A 15,087-nucleotide genomic window follows, 5' to 3' on the forward strand; every position below is an offset into this window, starting at 1 on the left:
CGCACTGAGATCCTAAATCATTCTAAACCGTCGATTTCAGTTGACAATTTATTACCCAAATATTTGGCACGTTGTGTGTCCACCAAAGACGTCTTCACACTGGATCATATCTCTGACTCTGTTAATAATATCCCCGCGTCTTCGAAAACCGACGTGGCACACATCTCTATGAATAAAAAATTAACGTCCAATGGGCTTTTTACTCAGGCCCGATTAAACATAAAACTCACTCTTCTTCTTAACCGGCGAAACCATCGTGACGTTAGGGTTTTGCACACTAATCCAGGATTAGTAATCCTCGTTCACTTGTCTCTAAACTGAAAATTAAAACTCAAAAAAACAAAAAAAAAACTGCAGTTTATTTTCTCCTTCTGTCTCGATGGAGCACAGTAAGGATCAGGCTATGTCGGAGAATCAGAATAACAACAACAACAAGGCTCAAGATCCGAATCCGAGATTCGCCAGCGAAGGTTGCAGCGTGTTGCTGGACGTGAACGATGGAGACCGTCTCGTGTTCGCTCGTCTATCTAGTGGCGCGTGAGTCTTCTTTCTTTCTTTCAGATTCATTCCTCCTTCCTCTAATTATATATTTGATTGATTTGAATTTTTAGCTTTTTTTTATTTCTTTTAAAACAGTATATTTAAAATCGGGAATACGAATTACTCTTTGAAGCCGTTGATTGGCGCTCCGTTCGGATCTCTGTTCCAAGTTGAAACTGGAGAAGAAGGTTCTTTCCTCTCTCGCATTCTTCCCATCAAAAAAGGTTCCGTCTTTTCTCCCCAAACTCACATTGAAAGAATCTTTTTTTTTTTTTTTTTTTTGTATATTATAATGTTGATTGGTTATGGGATTGATTGAATTGATGTTTTGCTGAATGGCAGAAAGAAGCAGCAGCGTTAATGTAATAGACGATGATGGTAGAGATAATAGGGAACTTATCGACAATAATGAATCTCAAAACCTCACTGTTGAAGAGATTGAAGCTATGCGCAGGTTTTGTACAAGACCTTAACTTCTCTCTTGCTCTCTTTCTCTCTCTCTATATATATATATTTAGATACAAGATGCTAACTCTTTTTTTTTTTTTGGTTAATTTGTAGAGAGGGTGCAAAAGGTGAAGAGATTATTGAAGCACTGATTGCAAACAGCTCAACATTTGACAAGAAGTTTCAGTTGTCTCAGGTACATATGTCTTTACTGTTTACTTCTCTCTCTCTCTCTCTCTCTCTCTCTCTCTCTGCTTGGACTTTGATTTTTAGCTTTTTAATTTTCTTGTTTTCTTATTTTATAGGAAAAATATAAGCTTAAGAAGCAGAAGAAGTATGCGCCAAAGGTGCTATTAAGACGCCCTTTTGCTCGAAGGTATGTGTATATTTTCTGTCTTCTTCTTCCTTTGTTTTTAACTTCTTTTAGTTTGTCTTATTCTCGAATCTGTTTATGTTTCTGCCAGTATCTGTGAAGCCTATTTCAAGAAATATCCAGCTAGGATCGGGTATGTATACTTTGTTTCCTTCTTCAACTGTATATACTCTGTTGAGATTTGAATTCTCCCTGTTTTAAAATAACAACATATATGTTTGGTATTGTGTTTCTTGTGTTGTAGATTCATACGTGTAGACGCATTGTCTCTTTTGCTAACGATGGCTAATGTCACCGCATACTCGGATGTGCTAGTGGTGGATATGGTTGGTGGCCTTGTCACAGGTGCAGTGGCTGAACGATTAGGAGGCACTGGTTATGTTTGCAGTACATATAAAGGGGATTCTCCTTACTCTGTGGAGATGGTTAGGATGTTCAACTTTACCGACAAGGTTAAAGAGAGGTATGCTCGTTCGACTTTCCCCTTTCTCTGTAGTTTCTAATTATTAAAAACCATCTGTAATTGACATTGCTGGGCGTGTTGTAGGATCGTTCATTCACCTATAAACGAGCTCTCGTCACCCAAAACTGCGTCTCCTGAAGTAAACAATCAGCAAGGAGGAGTTTGCAAGCCTGAGATTAATATCAGTGCAAGTTTCCAACCTCTTATCGTTTCTCTTGAGTCCTAGTTTTGTAAATCTTCTGGTTCTAACAAAAGGTACGGGTTTGTATAACGCAGGAATCATCTGCATCTGATATGGTAGAAGATGCATCTGTGACAGCTGAGGCCAGAGAAGTAGATGATGTTGTCCCTGAGAGCAAAATTATGAAGGCCCCACAACCTGGAGCCAAAGCATCGAAAGAAGCTGTAGAAATGTGGAAAGAAAACGGTTTCTCTAGGTGAGTACTATGCAATAGTTCCTATATAACTGAAATTTGGTTTCGGTTCATATATGTTGTCCTGTAATAGTGTGTCACTTGTGTCGTGTGATTTTTGGCAGCCTAATCATGGCAGCACAAGACCAAGACCCATGGATCTTAGCTAAAGAAGTGTTGCCACTGCTCTCCTACTCTGCTCCCTTTGCAATATATCATCAGTATTTACAGGTAATGTGTCATAAGAAGAAAGCTTTTCAATATGTTTTAGTTTTGCATAAGAACCGAATCTCATAATGATGGAACATTCACAGCCTCTGGCGACGTGTATGCACAACCTTCAGCAAGGGAAAATGGCCATCAATCTGCAAATAACAGAACCCTGGCTACGCGAATATCAGGTATGATGATCCAATAGATAGATCATTGTTCAAGAGGTGTTGTTGAGAATAATAAAATGGGATTGTGTAAAAAATGCAGGTGCTTCCATCGAGAAGTCACCCTCACATGCAGATGAGCTCTTTTGGAGGCTATGTTCTTAGCGGCATCAGAATCTCTACCACTTCTTGATTCTTTTATCTCCAAAACCTCTTTATCATTTTCAAGAACTGAGGTTTGTTGTTTGATCCTTTTTTTTTCTTCAAAAGGGTCTTTGTATTTTTGTTTGTTGTTGAGATATATAGAAAAACATTCATGTTGCGACTCTTTACAAAATTAATAAAACACTATTTTGCTTTATGGAAATGTGTACAATATCTTGTAAAGTTGAAGGGATCTAAATCTTATACAGACTATGGAATGCACAGACCTAGATAAGTTCCATATACTGTAGATTATAAAATCACACCACATTATATTAGTTTGCTATAAGATATGTCTCATTTTCTTCTTCCCTCTCTCTACTTCCTACTAAAGAAACTTTTCAGTTTCCCTTTCTCAATCCTCTCAAGAAGCTTCTTGGAACCAGGAACCTCCATTTCCGACAACTTCTTCAGATAACCAACAGCTCCACAAGAAACCATCACCTTCTTACACTTCCTGCTTGAACACAAAGCCGCCAGAACCGGAACCGCATACTTCTTGGCTGAATTGCTCGGACTAGGCTCAAGTAGCAACACAAGACTCATCACACTCTTCTCATCTCTCTTCACTTCTCTGCAGTTCCTTGGAACAGTAACTAAGCTCGCTATAGCTTGAGCAGCAACCTCTCTAGCTCCATTCTCTTTAGCTTCCAGCATTCTTAACAGCAAAGGGATACAATCTGACTCACCGATCATTCTCTTAGTCTCATTCGATGTAGCCATCCTGTAGAGAGTCAATGCAGCCGCTTGCTTCGCTCCTGTTGATCCTGATTCAAGAACATGGACTAAACTTGGGATGATCTTGACGTAAGTCTCAACAGAAACAGAGCCAACGAGATTCCTAATAGCCGCAACTCCCTCTTCTTGAGGGAGAGGTCCGTCTAAGTAAGCGAGCAGAGTTTGAACCCCATTCTCTGATATAACCAATCTTCGAAGAGCTTCGTTGCTGGAAGTGAGATTCTGAAGACACTCGGCTGCGTATACTTTAGATCCCATCAGAACTCCGCAGTTAAGCATGTTTATCATCACTTTAACGATTCCTTCTTCCGCAAGGTTCTGTCTTACTTCAGGAACAGAGGAAATGTTCTTCAAAGTACAAGTGGAAGCAGCTTGAGAAACAGAGTCCCCTGTTTTGCAAATCTTGATCAACGGACTAACCCCTCCGTGTCCAACAATCAAACGCGCTGTCTCCGATGAAAACGACAATCTCTGCAACGTGACTACAGCTCTCTCCTTAGAAACGTGACTTCCGGATTCAAGCAGCCTTATCAATGGAGGCAATGCGTTCTCTGAGACAAGCCAGTTCTCGCATTGCCTTGATTCTGCTAGAGAGCAGATCATAGTCACAGCGTTCTCTCTTACACTAGGTGAAGTAGCTGTCAAAAGCTGCACCAAAGACGCGACATCGGTCCGAACCAAAGCTGTTATAACCGCTTTTTCATCATCTTTCATTACCTCAACGAGCTGCTCAAGGGCCTTGCGTTTTGACTCCAAGTGACCTATTTGAAGCCGAGCAAGCAACTCTCTGACGCTGAACGTTTCCACGTCTTGAATTGATTGTGTAACTTCTCCGAGAACATCTGTCTTCATCAGCAGTCCACAATCTTTCAAACTAAGATCGATTTTCGCAGACAGAGAGTCCAGATCACTCTGCATCTTCAGTTTCCCTTCTTGCTTCTCTTGCACGCATACATCCGCGAGCTCGGTGGCCTCTTTCAAGGCTTGTAAGACCGCGTGAAGCTGCTCTTTGCAGAGAGTATTTTTGGAGAAGCAAGGATGGGTAGACAAGTTTGATAAACATGTCGGTATCTTCTCTAACCTTGATATGATCACCCTCCACCTGCTAGAGAAACTTTTCACTGTTCTTGCTTTGTCCAAAGCAATAGGGACAAGCTCTAATGCCTGTAGTAACAAATCTTCAGCTGTTGGATTAACCAGAGGTTCGTTTCCGGGTTTCTTATCTTCCACCATGATCACACACGATCCTAGAGCTCTGTTTCTTGGTGAGATACTTGAATGAAGGGGAGTAGTTGAAAGAGTGATGATCAAGTTGAAAGATTTGTTATAAATAAGGAGACTGATATTGAAACAAAAACAAAAAAGGAAGAAGCCATCAAAAGAGTTTTGAGAATCATGAAACGATCACAACAAAGCTTTCGATGTTTAATTGAAAACAAAACCTTACCAGACAACAATTTAACAAGCCTGGTGCTATCCTAATAAAAGCCGGTTTGCTTTACTTTGCGTCGGTGTGATCATTGATTGCTATAAAAGCTAAGTGATAATGATTAATTAAATAAATATGAGAATTGATTAAATGAAAGGCTCAAACAGTCATGGAAGATTGAGGAAGATGACAAGAGTGCCCTTCTGAAGAACTCAGAGCTCCAGACACAGTTCAAAACACAAGATATATAAAGAAAGAGTAAGACTTCGTTTCAAAGAGAAGGACGCGAGTCTCTTTCAACAAATCGTGTGGTTAAAAGATTCATAAATAGTATAAACCAAACTTCACTAACACTACGCATAAGTTTGGTGAAATCTACAACTTTGACTTTACTGCAAGAAAAGAAGAAATTTTTTGTTATCCTTAAAGCTTTGTGTGTAATGGAATAGATATTATTCAGAGGCGACAAGAGTGGGGAAGTTGGGTTTGAAGCTTAGAAAACTCAGATGTAATAAATCCATTGATAAACGAGCAAACTTTTAATCAACTCACGCTTCAAACTCCCAAGTCATAGATTTTACTAGCTCAAAAAGCATTCAAAATTCATAAAAGAAACTACAAGGAAGAAGAAGCTAAAAGGAAAAAAATGTGGCAGAGTCATCTTCATAACTTTTTCCTGAAAGAGCAACCTTCAGTGAGCCTTGCCTTTCCTCCTGTGGGTTGGCACAGCACATTCTGGCAGTTTGCACACACCACAACCTTCTGCGAGTGGCTGAACACTGTCGTACTGCAAAAACCCAACCCAACCCACACCATTCATCATAAATTACATAGCAAAAACATGGACAGATTAAAAATAAAGGGTCTCAAAGCTTACATGTTAAAGCAGCCTTGGCACTTGACATCCTACATCAACCAAAAGAAGAATCTAATCAGCAGCCAAAAAGAAGTTTCCTATTGATTAACCCAATGACAACAAGACTCAAAACTCCGTTCACAACAGTTCTAAACATCAAACAAAACAGAGAGCGATGATTAACAGAAAAAAAGGGTTTGAAATTTTTTGAAGGAAAAAAAAGAAGGACCATGAGAAACGAGTTGGGAGATTGAACAAGACGCTTGAGCTTGTGCTTCCTCTTCTCAAGCTCAGCTGGTGGGTTCAGCAGATCGATATCGTTTTGTAGAACCTGCCAATTATTCAAAGTTACTGTTTTTTCTTCATATCATGGAACTCTAATCCAAAATTAATCAAAACCTAAGAATTGCATTCAGACAAGACACTATACTATTGAACAAGAAAAGACACAGAAACTACGAGGAAAACGATTGAAGATCAAGAACTAACCATCCGCGTTAGCTTCTAGTGATCCTACTCCAAACAATTTCAGAGAAAGCAGAATCAGCCGATAAAATGCCTTTTGAAAGTTGTAAACCCTAATTTGAGCAAACAACAACGCCTTTCTAAACAACCCTACACTTCAACCAGAAACCGACCTAGACGCCACCAGAATCTCCATCAAGGAGAGAAAATCCTATAAAAAACATGTGATTATGTATTGTTTCCCTCGCACGCTACAACGAATTGGTCTCACGAAATGTTTTCCTCATATCAAAGTCTTGGGTCTGCTTGCCACAAATAGTGTATTGAGATTTATGTGGAAATCACATTTATCAGTTTGTTTCCCATTCATTAGTTGCAGAGATTACATAACAGAAGTGAAGAACATAGATAGTTAAAAAAGGTTCTTGTGTGATGATGATGATCCACACAGCTATGATTTTTTTTTTTATCCACCGTGCAATGTGGAGATGAAAACGATAACATCTTTGTCTTCAATTGTGGTCTCGAGCTGACCGCTAAGCTCCCAATCACAGTCATTCACAAGCACAAGAACACCAGGTCTCCTGCGCACAAGAATCAACTTTTTACATGTTAATAAACAATTATCAATTAATTAACCTTGAAAGATTGAGCTGATGGAAAGAAGAGAAGCAGAGACAATACACAGTATCTCCCTTGATGAACATCTCAGGCCTCTCTTTGATCACATTTGTGCGAACCCACGATAGCAAATGCTTCATTGTTAACTAATTTTTAAGAGAAAACAGTAAGCCTTTAGATAAAGGAATCATAATAATATGATTTTTAAAAAAAAACACATCAAGATTGAAGCTTTACCTCTTCTTCTCCATGGGGCAAATCGACGTTTACTTTATGGATCTTCTCAGAATCACAGAGCAGCTCTAAACCACCCCTATTGATCAAATCAAAGTTATAATCAGTGAACAGAAAACTATACACACACGCATATCCAATCGTTCACACTAATCTAAGAAGCAAAACTCACTGAGAGTTGAGAGATTTCGAAAGTAAATTCACATAGAAAGGAACAAACATACCCGAATTCAAGAGTTAGTTGCATCGTCGTCGATGATCCCAATTAACAAACTCTAGCTCTGTCTAGGGTTTTCGTGAATCGTAGTCACTAATTGCAGCAACCAAGAGAAGGACGACGAATCAATGTCAAAAATTCTCAAAACGGCAACGTTTTCATTTAAGACTGTTGGGCTCTTTAAGTAGGCCTCAAATATATATATGTAACCACTACTAGATAAGGCCTATTACTTTTCCTGATGAATGATCCTGTGCGGCTACGCACACGTTAAAGATGACTCATCGCAGCGTAACCGTTGATTTAACAGCCTGTGAATATAGACGGACAAGATCGGTCCTAGTCTCCAGTAACCCAAACAAGAACCGAAGGAAAATAAAAAAAATGGGATGATCTTTGTTTCGGAATCTCTCCTGTGAAATAGAGAGATTCAGTTCAAACATAATCTTTGCTCCATGGAAGCGTATAAGGAATGGGTATGGAGAAACAGAGAGTATGTGCATTCCTTAGGATCTCTTGCCAACGTAAGATGGATTCATTTGCTTGATTTAGTTAATTAATTGTTGATTTGATGGGATTTTGTGATCTTCTTAATCGCTTGTTTGGGATTTGGCAGGGATTGACATGGCTGCTTCCTGAGAAGTTTACTACTTCAGAGATTGGACCCGAAGCAGGTTTTTTATATTTTTGTCATAACACCTTTTTTTGTTTACTGTTTCTGCTTTACTTGTACCTCTCACATGTTTAGTGATAAATTCATCAAATTCTAAAGAATGTTTCTTTCTTTTTCTTTTTGATGGAAAGTTTTTGGTAAATTTTCTGTGCAGTTACTGCTTTCTTGGGCATATTCACTACCATCAATGAACACATCATTGAAACTGTTCCAACCACCCGTGCTCATGTTGGACCATCCGGGAATGATTCATCACTTTCTTATCCCCTACTCATCTCCATCCTTAAGGACTTGGAAACCGTTGTCGAAGTCGCCGCTGAACACTTCTATGGTGCAGACAGCAAATGGAACTTCATCATTGCAACCGAAGCTATGAAGTAACTTTTGCTCTTTTCTTCTGATTCATTTGGATGTGTGTATAGAGTCATTTGAACATACTTAGTTCGGTTTTTTTTTTTAATTTCTAAGCCAATTGTGAATTTTTTAGGGCTCTCATTAGGTTAGCTTTGTTTCGGAACACTGGATATAAGATGCTTCTTCATGGAGGGGAAATACCTAATAATGATGATGACAAAGTTCCTAACCAATCAGAACTACAAAACAGAGCTGGTCATTTAGATAGGAACCGTTTTTCTGGAAGCCAAAATCTTCATAATCCATGGAACATGGAAGGACGGGCAATGTCAGCTTTGAGTTCATTTGGTCAGAATGCAAGAACGACATCTCCTACCTTTCGAAGGATTCAACACAACAACCAGCAAGGAGTTATAGAGCCTCCTGCATTGATCAAGGAGAAGCGAAAAACTCTCTCCGAGCTGCTATCTGAGAAGGGTGTTAAAGGAGTCTTGTTTGTGATGGGTGAGGTTCTTTTCATTACGAGACCGCTCATCTACGTTCTCTTCATCAGAAGATATGGAATCAGGTCTTGGATTCCTTGGGCTATATCCCTTTCTGTGGACGCACTGGGGATGGGGATTCTTTCAAATCTTAAGTTGTGGGGAGAGAAGAGCAAGCAAATCCATTTCTCTCAAATTGAAAGGGACGAGGTTAGATATAATCTTGAACCTCTGTTACATTATATGTCAACCGGTTTAACTTAAATTCATTTCTCTGTTCAGCTTAGGAGAAGGAAGGTGCTATGGGCATTGTACCTCATGAGAGATCCATTCTTCACCAAGTACACAAGGTGAGTGGGTGAAGTTAAATATGCATATCTGTTCTGTTTCTGTTTCAGTTGCAGTCGTAAACCGTTATGTGCTTGTCCGGCGATTTTTCAGGCAGAAGCTGGAAAGCTCTCAGAAGAAGGTTGAACCAGTTCCATTGATCGGCTTCTTCACAGGTTTGCTTTCAAAATTTCATTACATTCACAAAAGATGTCCTTGATCACTGACCTCAATTCATTTGCTGACTTTGTCTCTTTTTTTTTTATCTCCTCAGAGAAAGTTGTGGATCTTTTGGTGGGAGCTCAGTCACGTTACACTTACATATCGGGATCTTGAGTTAAAACACTTGTGCAACAGAGAACAGTATCGTCATTGTGGGAGTGCCTTGTTCAATCTTCAAAGGTTCGTGGAGAGATTCGTAGGGAACGTTACAGGCTTTTGTAAGAAGTTGCGTTTGATATTTGCAGTTAGGACATACAAATCACACAAAAGATGTAGTTTTGATGATGAGCTGTTTGATGTCTAAACAATGGACCCCATACAAAGAAATGAAACAAAGCATCTACGTTGTCGTCAGTGCAAGTGGAACATGAACCTTCTCTATTCACTTGTGTAAAAATCAATATGATTTATGCTGAAACTTGTGATTTTAATGCTTGTTTGACATCAAAGATTAAGCCTAAAAAATGGTACCTACTCACCTAACACTTGGATCCAATAAAAACCAATAAAAGAGTTCAAATACTTAATACCTTACAGGCCCAGGCTTACATTTAAATACTTTTTTTACAACGACATTTAAATTTAATAGCAACCACCAACACACATTTCAAATCAGATCATATTAAATTTTTACCCACGCTGTAGCGTTATATTGGTACGGATGTCGGCCAAGTAATCCAATTATGGGTAGACAAGCATTTACTTATTTGAAAATTGGGAATTCGTTTTAAGTATTTTTATTATCAAAAATATGTTGTTCGCATGGATCGAACCTGAGAACTCATGGCCAAATGACGAGATTTCTTGCCACTAGATTACTGTCACTATATCCATAACATGTTTTCTTTTATTGAGTATCAAACAAATCTCAAAAATCTAAATTCTTTTTAAAAAATTCAAAAAATTTAAAAAATTCAAGAAAATTCTGAAAAGTAAAATTAAAATTGAAATTACAAATAAGTTTTTTTTAAAAAAAATCAATACATTAAAAATTTCAAAAAAAATCTAAAATAATTCAAAAAATGCAACGAATTAAATTTAATGATTAAAAACTTGAAACATATTTTTAAATAAATTAACATATGTAATATAAAATAAAAATGATATTTATCACACTATAGATTTTAGTATGAATAATGTATTTAAGATAAAATAGACAAATGATAATTAAGATACAATAAACAAACGATATTATCACAATTTTTTTTCTAAAATATGATAATAATTAAATGAAAAACATTTGTAGTGTGATAAATATCATTTTTCTATTTTATCTCAAATATATTAATTTATAAAAAAGTATGATTAATGTATTTAAGATAAAAAATCAAATGATCTTAGATACATTAATTTTTATTAAAAAAAATAATGTTTTGATTTTTTTTTAAATATTTATAATTTCAATTTTAATTTTAATTTTCAGAATTTTCTTGAATTTTTAAGATTTTCTGGAATTTTTTAAAAAAGAATTTAGATTTTTCGAGATTTGTTTGATACTCAATAAAATAAAACATGTTATAGATATACTTAAAAGTGACAGTAGTCTAGTGATAAGAAACCTTGTCATTTGGCCATGAGTTCTCAGATTCGACCCACGTGAACAACATATTTTTGATAATAAAAATAGGTAAAACGACGTCGTTTCATTCCATCTCAAAACGACGTCGTTTTACTTAACGATTGTATTTAACGTTGATTAACCACCGTCTTAACTGTTAGTTAACGGTGTCTTAATCTGGTCGGTCAATCAAAGTTTTTTAATAAACCGATAAAAGTCAACAAAAGTTCAGGCTTTTTTTTGCCAGCCTCGAATCCATGTTTCTTTTGGCCATTCTTGCCATGTTTAGTGTTTTTTTGGCCGAATTCCCTTCGAAAATTCCAGATATAAACTATTTTAGACATTTAACATTTTCACAGATTTTTCTAAAATAGTTTGGATATAATACATGTTCAGCATGTAAATCAATCATATTATATGATTAGAAAAGGACGAGGTTTAAAAAGTTTGTAAAGAAAGAAAGAAAAATAGCTTTATCCTACAGGTTAAGTGGTTAATACACTTCCAATTTGACATAATTTATGACAGACCATACCGAGAGATCCATGTGCAATCATAATCGAGTTCAAACTAGCTTTAAAGTGAACAAATCAAACATTAAATAACAATTGGAGGGATAAATAATTACTTCTAAACCAAAACCCTGTATTAAAAAAAAAAGGATAATTGGAAAGAAACAAAGAAACACTCCACCACAAAGCGTGTTCCAATCTCTCCCGCTCTCTCTTCTAAGTATGCCGGATCCTGATTTGTCTCTTCCTCTCATCACATCCGATCAACCAGAGGTCCTCATCTCAATCGATGACGACGGAGAAGACCCGGTACTCGATCATCTCGAATTCGACCATCTCAATCCGGTTAACCCTTTCCGGTTTATCAGCGACGCCGAGCCTCCGGTTCAAAACCCCACCACGGTTGATCCGTTTCGTAACGACACACCAAGAGTTTACGGACTCTACGAAGCGGTCAAGATCGTGATTTGCCTCCCGGTTGCGTTGGTTCGCCTCGTTCTCTTCGGTGTTAGCTTGGCTGTTGGTTACTTAGCCACGAAGGTAGCACTCGCTTGGTGGAGTGACAGACACAACCCTATGCCTCGATGGAGATGCAGAATCATGTGGGTCACTCGCTTCTGTTCCAGATGTATCCTCTTCTCTTTCGGGTCAGTTACAAAAGGCAAAACTGTACTTAGTGCTTTAAAGTTTGTTACATGGTGTTGTTTATAAGCTATACGACTTTATGGTGTGCTGCTGCAGTTATCAGTGGATACGACGAAAAGGGAAACCTGCTGGGAGGGAGATTGCTCCCATCGTTGTATCAAACCATGTTTCTTATATTGAACCAATCTTCTACTTCTATGAGCTATCACCCACCATTGTTGCATCCGAGTCGCATGATTCACTTCCTGTTGTCGGAACTATTATCAGGGCTATGCAGGTAGGCAGCTAGCTGCACATTTGTCACAACATGTTGGCTTAACATTTGCTGGTGCGTACTTTAATACTAAAAGCTTCCGTTTTTTAGGTGATATATGTTGATAGATTCTCACAGGCATCAAAGAAGGACGCCGTGCATGAAATAAAGGTATATAGTTTTTCTGTTGCGTGTTATTTGATAACTATATAGTATGGTTTTAAATAAAGAGATTGTTTCATACACATCCCTTTTCATGATTTTTTTTCTTTTTGTATTTGATACGCAATGTGCTTTTCAAGGATGTAAATACAGAGAAAAGCTTCCTGCGGTAGATTTCCTCGTCTGCTGCTATTCCCGGAAGGAACCACTACCAATGGGAAAGCTATTATTTCCTTCCAGCTCGGTGCTTTCATCCCAGGTTACCCTATTCAACCTGTCGTGGTCCGGTATCCCCATGTACATTTTGATCAATCCTGGTGAGACTCTTCTTTGTTACTTCTCCAAACACACACAAAAGTATCCCTTACTGATGTTTATGAGACTTTCAGGGGAAACATTTCTTTGTTGATGCTCATGTTCAGAATGTTCACCCAGTTTCACAATTTCATGGAGGTAGTAGGCAATGTTCATATTCTGTAAAACTTTTGTTATTAATTGATTATATACTCTAAATGTCTTTTTTTTTGAATTTTGTACTAAAAATTTTAGGTGGAATACCTTCCAGTAATTTATCCCAATGACAATCAAAAACAAAATGCTGTGCGTCTCTCGCAGAAGGTGTGTGTTTAGTGGTAGATAGAGATTATTTTCTGCATTTTTTACTTTTGTTTTTATTGTGAAAAGTAGTTCTCATGGTATACTTATGAATACAGACAAGTCATGCAATTGCATCATCTTTGAATGTCGTCCAAACATCTCATTCTTATGGGGACTTGATGCTACTCAACAAAGCATCTGAGTTAAATCTGGTATGTGCAGCTCATGTGTGTGTTTTCCTCTCTTTTGTCTTTCATTATATATGCCTTGTAGTTTCCTCAAAATTACTCTGACCCACAAGTCATGTATTCTTTGTTCTGTTGCAGGAAAATCCTTCAAATTACATGGTTGAAATGGCAAAGGTTGAGTCGGTAAGTTTATCCTTGATTGCGTTATATTTACATCAAGGAGTCACATATCTTTGATTGTGTTATATTTCGTGGATAGATATGTAGAACCTCATTATTCTGATAAGGTTCTGTATACACATGCTCCATCATTACATACGCATGTTTTTGTCTCTCTGGTGATTGTTTTGCTTTATCTTTCTTCCTTTCAGCTATTCCATATAAGCAACTCAGAAGCAGTGCGGTATTTGGAGACATTTTCTTCCATGAATCCGGATTCAAGGTAACCTTTGTCCTATAAGTATTAAGTAACTATAAAGATGAATACCTCTTTAGTTCTCGAAAGACCATAATTTTATAGGCCTCAAGAAGTTTAATGCTTTTTTGCAGTGGATGTGTTACGCTACATGACTTTCTTCGGGTTCTCAAACTGAAGCCTTGCACTCTTTCTAAAGAGGTCAGTTATGATCCTTGCCTTCTCTGTTTGTATCAGTATGACTATGCTCTTATCATCTTTTACCATCGTTTCTACCTCGGGAATGTTACTTACACAAACATACTGCTGTAGATATTCGGGTTCATCGATGTGGAGAAGACAGGATCAATCACTTTCAGACAGGTAAGTTCAAGGGGACTCCCTGCAACATAACATTTTATAAGACTCAATCACCCTCATGGAGAAAAACACCCTTTGTAGAAGTTCTTTGTATATAATCCATTTGATCTCATCCTCTTCTTGTGCTGCCGATTGTTCTGCAGTTCTTGTTTGCATCGGCTCACGTATCAACACAGCCGCTTTTTCAGCAAACATGCGAGCTATCCTTTTCACGTTGTGACGCAGATGGAGATGGCTATATCTCCATTCAAGAAGTATATTCACCTCTATGTCATACTTACTTTTGGGTTCTTATCACTTATTACTCTTTTTCTTTCTTATCATTGGCTCAGCTCGGAGATGTACTGAAACCCACAATCCCAAACTTGAACAAGGATGAGGTTAGCGTAAACAGATTCATTCATTCATTCATCCATGATAAAGATGTATATAGATAAACGTTTGAGTTTATCTCGTGTTTCAGATTCAAGGGATGTACATTTTGCTTGATGACGACAAAGATCAAAGAATCAGCAAGAATGATTTCTTGTCCTGCTTAAGAAGAAACCCTCTGCTCATAGCTATCTTTGCGCTTACCTTTGCTCCAACATAACACATAGAAACAAGATTATGACTTTGTCTTGTTGTATCATTATATACCTTTTGTTTTCTTTTGATATAGTAAAAAAGAAAGGGGCTGCTAAGTTTTAGGCCTATCCTCCCCCCATGGATCCATAATCCATCCAATGAGTTTTGGAATATAACTGTGTGCCGTTCTTTACCCCATAAAACGCTATGGTGTTTGCTCCTCTAATTCTGAGTGAACTCATATGTATTTGTTAGGGAAAACCGGAAAAGTGCCTATTCCAACCCGAACATTTTCGATCGTGCCAAATACGACCCGAAAAAATGGCCAGTGCCAAATACAGCCTAAACTTAACTAAAACTCAAAAAAACTATCCGAACTTCTTAAAACGTGCATA

General features: G+C 37.7%; 6 protein-coding genes across 6 annotated transcripts; 3 read left to right on the forward strand and 3 right to left on the reverse strand.

Annotated features, from left to right (window-relative positions):
* The first annotated feature begins 277 nt into the window (after positions 1-277).
* On the forward strand, positions 278-2,972 carry LOC108845193 (uncharacterized). Its single transcript, XM_057004483.1, has 12 exons — positions 278-537; positions 637-764; positions 883-994; positions 1,102-1,183; positions 1,293-1,363; positions 1,452-1,493; positions 1,605-1,823; positions 1,908-2,010; positions 2,100-2,260; positions 2,362-2,467; positions 2,551-2,637; positions 2,717-2,972. The coding sequence occupies exons 1-12, from the start codon at positions 380-382 to the stop codon at positions 2,804-2,806; spliced, it is 1,359 nt and encodes a 452-aa protein (XP_056860463.1). The 5' UTR covers positions 278-379; the 3' UTR covers positions 2,807-2,972.
* Positions 2,973-3,128: 156 nt separating this feature from the next.
* On the reverse strand, positions 3,129-5,271 carry LOC108846995 (uncharacterized). Its single transcript, XM_018620166.2, has one exon. It carries the CDS (start codon positions 4,786-4,788, stop codon positions 3,136-3,138), a length of 1,653 nt encoding a protein of 550 aa, XP_018475668.1. The 5' UTR covers positions 4,789-5,271; the 3' UTR covers positions 3,129-3,135.
* Positions 5,272-5,486: 215 nt separating this feature from the next.
* LOC108847005 (40S ribosomal protein S27-2-like) lies at positions 5,487-6,467 on the reverse strand. The gene is made up of 4 exons (XM_018620178.2): positions 6,330-6,467; positions 6,070-6,171; positions 5,862-5,890; positions 5,487-5,771 (listed from the first exon to the last, which is right to left on the reverse strand). The coding sequence occupies exons 1-4, from the start codon at positions 6,330-6,332 to the stop codon at positions 5,648-5,650; spliced, it is 258 nt and encodes an 85-aa protein (XP_018475680.1). The 5' UTR covers positions 6,333-6,467; the 3' UTR covers positions 5,487-5,647.
* Positions 6,468-6,611: 144 nt separating this feature from the next.
* On the reverse strand, positions 6,612-7,537 carry LOC108847003 (ubiquitin-related modifier 1 homolog 1-like). Its single transcript, XM_018620176.2, has 4 exons — positions 7,385-7,537; positions 7,164-7,239; positions 6,990-7,072; positions 6,612-6,889 (listed from the first exon to the last, which is right to left on the reverse strand). Exons 1-4 carry the CDS (start codon positions 7,405-7,407, stop codon positions 6,772-6,774), a joined length of 300 nt encoding a protein of 99 aa, XP_018475678.1. The 5' UTR covers positions 7,408-7,537; the 3' UTR covers positions 6,612-6,771.
* A 194-nt stretch (positions 7,538-7,731) lies between these two features.
* On the forward strand, positions 7,732-9,789 carry LOC108847008 (peroxisome biogenesis protein 16). Its single transcript, XM_018620180.2, has 7 exons — positions 7,732-7,901; positions 7,994-8,051; positions 8,205-8,427; positions 8,538-9,096; positions 9,169-9,236; positions 9,328-9,389; positions 9,488-9,789. The coding sequence occupies exons 1-7, from the start codon at positions 7,833-7,835 to the stop codon at positions 9,547-9,549; spliced, it is 1,101 nt and encodes a 366-aa protein (XP_018475682.1). The 5' UTR covers positions 7,732-7,832; the 3' UTR covers positions 9,550-9,789.
* A 1,845-nt stretch (positions 9,790-11,634) lies between these two features.
* On the forward strand, positions 11,635-14,820 carry LOC108844541 (lysophospholipid acyltransferase LPEAT2). Its single transcript, XM_018617806.2, has 14 exons — positions 11,635-12,152; positions 12,247-12,427; positions 12,515-12,574; positions 12,719-12,882; positions 12,955-13,018; positions 13,115-13,183; positions 13,279-13,374; positions 13,489-13,533; positions 13,722-13,792; positions 13,900-13,966; positions 14,078-14,128; positions 14,269-14,379; positions 14,458-14,505; positions 14,589-14,820. The coding sequence occupies exons 1-14, from the start codon at positions 11,728-11,730 to the stop codon at positions 14,715-14,717; spliced, it is 1,581 nt and encodes a 526-aa protein (XP_018473308.1). The 5' UTR covers positions 11,635-11,727; the 3' UTR covers positions 14,718-14,820.
* The last annotated feature ends 267 nt before the right edge of the window (positions 14,821-15,087 follow it).

This window comes from Raphanus sativus, chromosome 3, assembly GCF_000801105.2.
Source record: "Raphanus sativus cultivar WK10039 chromosome 3, ASM80110v3, whole genome shotgun sequence".
NCBI lineage: Eukaryota > Viridiplantae > Streptophyta > Magnoliopsida > Brassicales > Brassicaceae > Raphanus > Raphanus sativus.

What these genes read in the sequence shown, in the direction of transcription:
- LOC108845193 (XM_057004483.1), top strand. Translation starts at nt 380, where the DNA reads ATGGAGCACAGTAAGGATCAGGCTATGTCGGAGAATCAGAATAACAAC. An exon ending in GCTCGTCTATCTAGTGGCGC is followed by an intron (nt 538 to 636) that starts GTGAGTCTTCTT and finishes CTTTTAAAACAG; the next exon opens with TATATTTAAAATCGGGAATA. An exon ending in AAATATCCAGCTAGGATCGG is followed by an intron (nt 1,494 to 1,604) that starts GTATGTATACTT and finishes CTTGTGTTGTAG; the next exon opens with ATTCATACGTGTAGACGCAT.
- LOC108846995 (XM_018620166.2), bottom strand. Translation starts at nt 4,788, where the DNA reads ATGGTGGAAGATAAGAAACCCGGAAACGAACCTCTGGTTAATCCAACA.
- LOC108847005 (XM_018620178.2), bottom strand. An exon ending in CTCCCAACTCGTTTCTCATG is followed by an intron (nt 5,891 to 6,069) that starts GTCCTTCTTTTT and finishes TGGTTGATGTAG; the next exon opens with GATGTCAAGTGCCAAGGCTG. An exon ending in TGCCAAGGCTGCTTTAACAT is followed by an intron (nt 5,772 to 5,861) that starts GTAAGCTTTGAG and finishes GGGTTTTTGCAG; the next exon opens with TACGACAGTGTTCAGCCACT.
- LOC108847008 (XM_018620180.2), top strand. Translation starts at nt 7,833, where the DNA reads ATGGAAGCGTATAAGGAATGGGTATGGAGAAACAGAGAGTATGTGCAT. An exon ending in CCTTAGGATCTCTTGCCAAC is followed by an intron (nt 7,902 to 7,993) that starts GTAAGATGGATT and finishes GGGATTTGGCAG; the next exon opens with GGATTGACATGGCTGCTTCC. An exon ending in ATTGATCGGCTTCTTCACAG is followed by an intron (nt 9,390 to 9,487) that starts GTTTGCTTTCAA and finishes TTATCTCCTCAG; the next exon opens with AGAAAGTTGTGGATCTTTTG.
- LOC108844541 (XM_018617806.2), top strand. Translation starts at nt 11,728, where the DNA reads ATGCCGGATCCTGATTTGTCTCTTCCTCTCATCACATCCGATCAACCA. An exon ending in CTATTATCAGGGCTATGCAG is followed by an intron (nt 12,428 to 12,514) that starts GTAGGCAGCTAG and finishes TCCGTTTTTTAG; the next exon opens with GTGATATATGTTGATAGATT. An exon ending in GCTATATCTCCATTCAAGAA is followed by an intron (nt 14,380 to 14,457) that starts GTATATTCACCT and finishes TCATTGGCTCAG; the next exon opens with CTCGGAGATGTACTGAAACC.
- LOC108847003 (XM_018620176.2), bottom strand. Translation starts at nt 7,407, where the DNA reads ATGCAACTAACTCTTGAATTCGG. An exon ending in CAACTAACTCTTGAATTCGG is followed by an intron (nt 7,240 to 7,384) that starts GTATGTTTGTTC and finishes TTTGATCAATAG; the next exon opens with GGGTGGTTTAGAGCTGCTCT. An exon ending in TTCATCAAGGGAGATACTGT is followed by an intron (nt 6,890 to 6,989) that starts GTATTGTCTCTG and finishes TCTTGTGCGCAG; the next exon opens with GAGACCTGGTGTTCTTGTGC.